This window comes from Uranotaenia lowii, chromosome 1 (assembly GCF_029784155.1).
Source record: "Uranotaenia lowii strain MFRU-FL chromosome 1, ASM2978415v1, whole genome shotgun sequence".
NCBI lineage: Eukaryota > Metazoa > Arthropoda > Insecta > Diptera > Culicidae > Uranotaenia > Uranotaenia lowii.
Window position 1 is genome coordinate 107,022,672 of NC_073691.1, and position 7,780 is coordinate 107,030,451.

The 7,780-nt window shown below is 45.6% G+C and overlaps 2 protein-coding genes across 2 annotated transcripts; both read left to right on the plus strand.

The window, feature by feature from the left end:
• The first annotated feature begins 3,332 nt into the window (after positions 1-3,332).
• On the plus strand, positions 3,333-5,007 carry LOC129756657 (eukaryotic translation initiation factor 4E-like). Its single transcript, XM_055753585.1, has one exon. The coding sequence runs from the start codon at positions 3,431-3,433 to the stop codon at positions 3,992-3,994; it is 564 nt and encodes a 187-aa protein (XP_055609560.1). The 5' UTR covers positions 3,333-3,430; the 3' UTR covers positions 3,995-5,007.
• A 184-nt stretch (positions 5,008-5,191) lies between these two features.
• LOC129756665 (eukaryotic translation initiation factor 4E-like) lies at positions 5,192-5,879 on the plus strand. Its single transcript, XM_055753595.1, has one exon. The coding sequence runs from the start codon at positions 5,311-5,313 to the stop codon at positions 5,872-5,874; it is 564 nt and encodes a 187-aa protein (XP_055609570.1). The 5' UTR covers positions 5,192-5,310; the 3' UTR covers positions 5,875-5,879.
• Positions 5,880-7,780: the final 1,901 nt, after the last annotated feature.

Here is a 7,780-nt window from a genome sequence, read left to right on the forward strand (position 1 = left end):
CCGAGCAAAAGAACAAGCGAAAACAAGTTTAACCGAAACACTATAATAGTCTCTCCTGGGGACTGAGAGAGAAAGTCCTCCTCGCTGCCATGGCAGGTAGGGATCCAGACCCACCGGATGATAGGGGATCAATTCCAGCATGGATGGCCGATAGATCCAACGATGGTATCCTCCGTGTTCTACTCTTACGAGCGGTATCTGAAAATAGCGATGATCAATCAAAACCACCAACCCTTCCTCTCAATCCGTTTCTTATCTCGCGCTCCGTCGAATCAATCGTCGGCTATGGAAATCGACACTTAGTCTCAGCTGTCAAAGAAGCGAATGGCAGTCGATACGTGTTACGAACAAGATCACCGGAAGCCTATTCCAAGTTATGTAAGATGACCCACCTTATAGATGATGAGCGTACTTGCGTTGAAGTGGTAGACCATCCAACCCTCAGTTTTACTCAAGGTGTGGTCTATGAACCTGACACGAAAGAATGGGACGAAAAAGACCTTTTGGAAGAACTACGTCGAGAAGGCGTTACAGCTGTCCGGCGGATCACAAATAAGGATAAACAGACCGGTTTGATAAAAAACACCCCCCTTCTGATTCTGACATTCAAGGGTACCAAAAGACCGACACATATTCTCTTCGGAATGTTACGTATAAGTGTTCGAGCGTACTACCCATCCGTACTACAGTGCCGTTGCTGTGCTGCCTACGGCCACGCCCGTAAGCACTGTACGAGCGAAGCGGTGTGCTTTAATTGCTCGCAAAAACACAAGCTCGATAAGGACCAGTCTTGCCCGAACCCAGAGTACTGTTACCACTGCCAAGGAGCCCACTCACCGGTCAGCAAGGTCTGTCCGGTCTTCCGGAAGGAGGAAGCAGTGGTCAAACTCAAAATCGACAAAGGCTTAACATATCGCGAAGCCAGAAATGAGGTTGAAAAAAATAGTACTCCCAATTCTTATTCAAGCCAAGTTCAAAACCGTTTGAATGAACATTCGGATAAGGATCGTGAAATCCAGTTGCTCCACAAAGAAGTTGAGAAGCTCCGAGACCAGTTGAAAGACTTCGCTCTTCTTAAATCTCAGCTTGAAGCTCTACAAATTCTTCACCAGGCAGCATTAAAAGCGAACCAGGAAGCATTGTGTAGCACTCAAAGTAGTTCAAGAACAACTAACGACAAAGCCGAGACGACTTCAAAAATCCGTCTGTCTCGCAAAGACTCGGGAATAAAAGCTCCAACATCCAACCAAAAAACCACACACACCACCAAACAGTACGAAAACCAAACCAGTCTAAATCTTCAAAGGCAACCTAACCGCAGTATAAGTAGAAAACGGAATTCGCTAACACCCCTCTCATCTGACTACGATAAATCTTCCAAAAAACACCACACTGAACAACCAACCGAAGACGTTTCCATGCTGAGTTCTGAAGAACGTTCCTCAGATGATGACTTCGATGACTGATCACGCTACGCTCACTGCAGACCCAATCACCTTAAACACGACCCTCAACGAAAACAGCTACGAAATTTGTACCCGAACATTAAACGAAAGAGACCCAAGCCGAATCGCACACCAGCCTTCAAGCCGGATTCCAGCAAACAGGCATTTCCCCGTGTCAGTCACAGCAGTAAACGCAGCATTGCCACATCACGAATCATCCACTGCAACAGCTGACACGGGGACCATGCCTTCCACGGCAAGTATTATTGAATTGAATCCCCAAACAACAAACCCAGCCGAGTTTTATCCCACAGAAACCGCTACCCCTCATGCTAATTTAGACCTCCGAAATACTCGTATACTTACGAGTGATTCAAATCCAAGTCATCCCAGGTGCAACATCCGCAGGCGTTTTGACAGCAATCACCACAGCACATCGTCTTCAGGCGGGAATCCAGCAAACATGCAACTCCCCGTGTCAGCCTTGACCGACAACGAACCACCAACGCCACCTGAACAACTCCCGGTTACAGCTGACACGGGGGAGCTGCCCTCCCCGGCAAGTATACACTCATCTTCTAGTAATTCGTCAAATTCAGTCGACCGTCTCTCCATAGATTCGATGGAACTGGAGCCCTATTTTTGCACTGCAATGGAATATCCGAGGCCTACGTACGCATCGCAACGAATTGCAACTCCTGATATCAAGATTTCAACCCACGGCGATATGTCTCCAAGAAACGAATGCTGGAACGCACAATATGAATGCTAACTTCATCGGCCGCAACTATCATCTCGTCCTGGGAACATGCTCCACCCATAGTAGACAAGGTGTGGCACTGGCTATCAAATCCGGAACACCCTTCCAAAGACTTCAAATAGATTCGGACTTACAGGCTGTTGCAATCCGTATCTACTCTCCTGCAGAATTGACCCTCGTTTCCATTTACCTACCGCCCAGCGAGAGCGATGTTGTAGAGAAACTAGAGAGACTCCTTGTCACTCTGCCAAAACCTCTTATGATGTTGGGAGATGTCAACGCACATCATACAGCATGGGGCAGCCGCATAACAAGCACATCTACAACTGCAGTGATCAGAGGAAACCATCTGCTTGAGACTGTGACAGAAAATCAATTAGTTATCATGAACGATGGTTCCCATACGCGAATCGACTCTGCAACAGGCAGGACACAAGCAATGGATCTGTCCATTTGTTCACCTTCTCTGCTACAAAGATTTACGTGGAGCATCTTAACGGATACCTCTGACAGCGATCACTTCCCGATTTTAATACGAAGCCATGGTATCAACGACGAACCACTACGACATCGAAAATGGATATACGACCAAGCCAACTGGGAAGCCTTTGCGGACATCACTAGCGAAAAGCTCTCCCCTGGACAATCACTCACAGCTGATGAATTCACCGAACGTCTGATTGAGGCTGCTGAAAAAACCATCCCGAGAACAAGTGGCAAGCCCGGCAAAAAGGCTGTGGCCTGGTGGAATCCTGAAATCAAAGCAGCGGTTAAAGGGCGGCGGAAAGCGCTTCGAGCACTTAGAAGGCTTGACGACAACGGCCCAAGAAAATCAGGTGCACTAGCTCTCTTCCATGAATCCAGATCGATATGTGTTACATTTGAATTTTGATTAGTTTGAGCAATGATATGAAAGAGCAATTTAGGCAACAAGTTTGATTCAATAACCCACCCGTTGCATAAAACAATACGAGCGTATTGTTTTTAACCAAAACTGAGGATCAAGGAAGAAATGTGCAAGGTAAAAAAAAAAAAACCCTTTTTGGAAAAAACGACGTTAAGCGTGCAAATGAGCGGTAAAACGTCACGGCAGTTTCCGCCAAACAGTCAAGTGTGGCGGATATCCCGCGAAAAGCTCCGGAGAAGAAAAAATTTCCCGGTCCCCGGTTTCAATCAACGTGTCGGGGTAGATATTCTCGAGCTAAGCCGATTTTTTTTTACGATCATGGCTGGAAAAACGAAGAAGGAGGTTTTGCAACGACCGGAGGTCACCGAGCGAAATCATGCCGACCAGGACGGCATCGTCGATCCGGAAAGCTGCATCAAGCATCCGCTGCAATTCCATTGGACGCTCTGGTATCAGGAACCGGATAAGGAAAAATCGTGGGGAGGCAACCTGAAGGAGGTGGCCACCGTCGGTGCCGTTGAGGACTTCTGGAAATTATGCAACCACATCAAGAGCCCGTCGGACCTGAAGACCGGGGGCGATTGTTCGCTGTTCAAGCAGGGCATCCGCCCCATGTGGGAAGACGAGAAGAATTTCCGCGGCGGCCGGTGGGTGATCAACGTGCCCCGGCAGCAGCACCACGAGTTGGACGAATATTGGCTGGATACGATATGGTGTCGAATTGGCGAGGTTTTCGATGATCCTGAAGAAATTTGCGGTGCCGTCGTGGATGTTCGCCCGAAGATGAATAGAATTGCGATTTGGACCTCCACTGTCATGAACCGGGACGCGCCGATGCCGGAGAAAGCTGTAAGTCGATTTCTTGCCATATTCGAACCATAAATTGTAAGAGGAAGGTTGGGTAAATTTGTTGCCAGAAAATTAAAAACACGATAAACTAAATCTTACATTTTTTATTATTATGGGCAACCGAAAGCCTAGTTTTTTTTTTCATCACAAATGGCGCCCAACTAAATCGAACCACTTTTGATTATTAGTTCGACAAATTTTTGAAACTTAGCGTCTAGTTACAATTATCATTGTTATTAGTATTAGATAATTGATTATTATTGCGATTACTTAATTATTGCTCTTCTTGTTTATCATATCATTTTGCTGTATTATCATCAGTATTGTTTTGTTTGTTCAATACTGTATTTCATATTTAGCTGGTTTTAATCCGTTTCAAGATCATGAACATTCGGGCACAGATGTCAAGGGGGTTGCTAAGGAAACATCAAAAGGAACGCGATCTGGAGGCGCGGTATAACCTCTATTCCGGGCCCTTGGCAATTAAGAGGATTAAATCCCTCTTTTCCTAAGACATCCGTTGCTTCTAGAAAAACCAGTAATTGTGTTTAGTCCTCACTGTAAGATCAGAGTCATTTTTTTTCAATGACTACAAGATTTTAATTGATTGTTTTGCTGCTTAGGAGGAAGTCTTAATAGTTTGGTTTCAGGAGTCGAAGGAATTTTTACCGGGTCTGCTGGTATAGATTGACATCATTTGCCAAGATATGTTGGCGTTGAGTTTCGTCTTTAGTTTTAGTTTAATCTTTGCCATAATTCGTTGGCGTGAAGATATTTTTGCCAAGATTCGTTGGCTTTGAGTTTATTATGATGTGTTTATGTATTATGTATTTATGTATTAGGTTTTAGACACCTCTGCAGTAGGTGTTACGCTTCCGAGGTATGCTCGGAATGTAGTTGATCATTCTTTTTCCTTCGAACTCCTTGTGGCGTGCTTATGAAATTTTCATGGATTGCTGTCACAATCCATGAAAATTTCTACCAAAGCAGCAATGTTGTGTTACATTTGAATTTTGATTAGTTTGAGCAATGATATGAAAGAGCAATTTAGGCAACAAGTTTGATTCAATAACCCACCCGTTGCATAAAACAATACGAGCGTATTGTTTTTAACCAAAACTGAGGATCAAGGAAGAAATGTGCAAGGTAAAAAAAAAAAACCCTTTTTGGAAAAAACGACGTTAAGCGTGCAAATGAGCGGTAAAACGTCACGGCAGTTTCCGCCAAACAGTCAAGTGTGGCGGATATCCCGCGAAAAGCTCCGGAGAAGAAAAAATTTCCCGGTCCCCGGTTTCAATCAACGTGTCGGGGTAGATATTCTCGAGCTAAGCCGATTTTTTTTTACGATCATGGCTGGAAAAACGAAGAAGGAGGTTTTGCAACGACCGGAGGTCACCGAGCGAAATCATGCCGACCAGGACGGCATCGTCGATCCGGAAAGCTGCATCAAGCATCCGCTGCAATTCCATTGGACGCTCTGGTATCAGGAACCGGATAAGGAAAAATCGTGGGGAGGCAACCTGAAGGAGGTGGCCACCGTCGGTGCCGTTGAGGACTTCTGGAAATTATGCAACCACATCAAGAGCCCGTCGGACCTGAAGACCGGGGGCGATTGTTCGCTGTTCAAGCAGGGCATCCGCCCCATGTGGGAAGACGAGAAGAATTTCCGCGGCGGCCGGTGGGTGATCAACGTGCCCCGGCAGCAGCACCACGAGTTGGACGAATATTGGCTGGATACGATATGGTGTCGAATTGGCGAGGTTTTCGATGATCCTGAAGAAATTTGCGGTGCCGTCGTGGATGTTCGCCCGAAGATGAATAGAATTGCGATTTGGACCTCCACTGTCATGAACCGGGACGCGCCGATGCCGGAGAAAGCTGTAAGTCGATTTCTTGCCATATTCGAACCATAAATTGTAAGAGGAAGGTTGGGTAAATTTGTTGCCAGAAAATTAAAAACACGATAAACTAAATCTTACATTTTTTATTATTATGGGCAACCGAAAGCCTAGTTTTTTTTTCCATCACATATGCCGGAAAATGATAACCGAAGCAAAGCAGAAATCGTGGGAGGAGTTTATTGACACGATTAATCCCGAAAGCCCATCTGCACTAGTGTGGAACCACATAAATCGTTTCCAAGGCAAACGAAACACCAACAAAATTACCCTTCACCTGCCAACTGGAGCCACTAATGACGGTCCAACAGTCTGTGACGCATTGGCAGCTGAATACGAGAAACGCTCTTCGGGACTTAACTGCCCAGCACGAAGTCAAAACTTGATCGGTTTGGCTTCCATGAGCATTGATCGACCGTTCCTACAGGAAAAGTACAACACCGAATTCTCAGCGCTTGAACTAGATTGGGCACTCACACGACGAGGTGGTAATTCAACTGGTCACGACAACGTTGGATACCGTCTGCTACAAAAACTGCCGGACTCTTCAAAGCGTGCTCTTTTGGAGCTCTATAATCGAATTTGGACCACGGGTCAATTCCCACCATCCTGGCGTCATGGCATTGTAATCCCAATACCCAAACCGGACGGTGATCGTAGTAAAACGGATGGATATAGACCCATCACGCTGCTTAGCTGCATGGGTAAAGTTTTTGAGCGTTTGATAAATCGCCGCCTTATCACCGAACTTGAAGACAAATATAGACTGGATCGCCGCCAGCACGCCTTTCGCGCTGGGCAAGGGGTGGATACCTATTTTGCCCAGCTTGAAACCCTCATGAAAATCGATGACTCGGAGCACATAGAGTTAGTATCGCTTGATATCTCCAAAGCGTTCGATACCACGAGTAGGACCCACATACTGAGCACATTGAGAAAGTGGAAAATAAGAGGCCGCCTGCTGAATATGCTTCGCAGCTACCTTGAAAATAGAACATTTCAAGTGTCTGCAAATGGATCACTATCAAGGCTACGACCCGCTGAAAATGGAGTGCCTCAAGGTTCAATTCTATCTGTTACACTTTTTTTGGTAGCTATGCAACCTCTCTTCGATATAACTCCTAGCAACGTCGAAATACTTCTCTACGCTGATGATGTTCTCCTAATAGCTAGAGGGATGGACAAAACGAGATTACGCCAACAGCTGAGAGCAGCCACAAATGCTGTTATCAAATGGACGAAATCAGTTGGTTTTGCGCTTTCGGCTCCCAAGTCCAAACTTATGCATGTCTGTGGAATTAAGCATAGGAAGCGAGGTAGACCAATTAAACTTAATGGTGAACCTATACCCCAAGTTAGATCCATGAAAATACTAGGGATGCTCTTGGATTCTAAAATGAATTTCCGACAGCATCTAAGACATGTTAAACAAAGCTGCCAAAATCGTATCAGAATCTTGAAAGTACTGGGGTACCAACTGAAAAGAGGCCACCGTAAGACCCTCCTACAGGTTGGAAACTCGCTTGTGGTATCCAAATTATTATACGGCGTGGGACTGACTAGCTGCAACACAGATCTAATAAATGAGATACTCGCGCCAACTTACAACGAAGTCGTAAGACTATCATCAGGAGCATTTCGTTCAAGCCCAGTGGAATCTCTCCTAGCCGAGTCTGGATGTCTACCGTTTAGACTCTTGCTGGTGCAACGATTAGCGCAACTTGGTATTCGACTTGCCGAGAAATCCATCCAACGTTGCTCATTGACAATAGAAAGATCTAAACTTGCTTTTCAATCATCCACCAACGCAGTAGTTCCCAACGTCCACCCACTATCAAGGCTCACAGATCGAGCATGGTACAAAGATCCACCAAAAATTGATTTCACCTTGAAGAAATGCATTAAAGCTGGAAGTAACCAA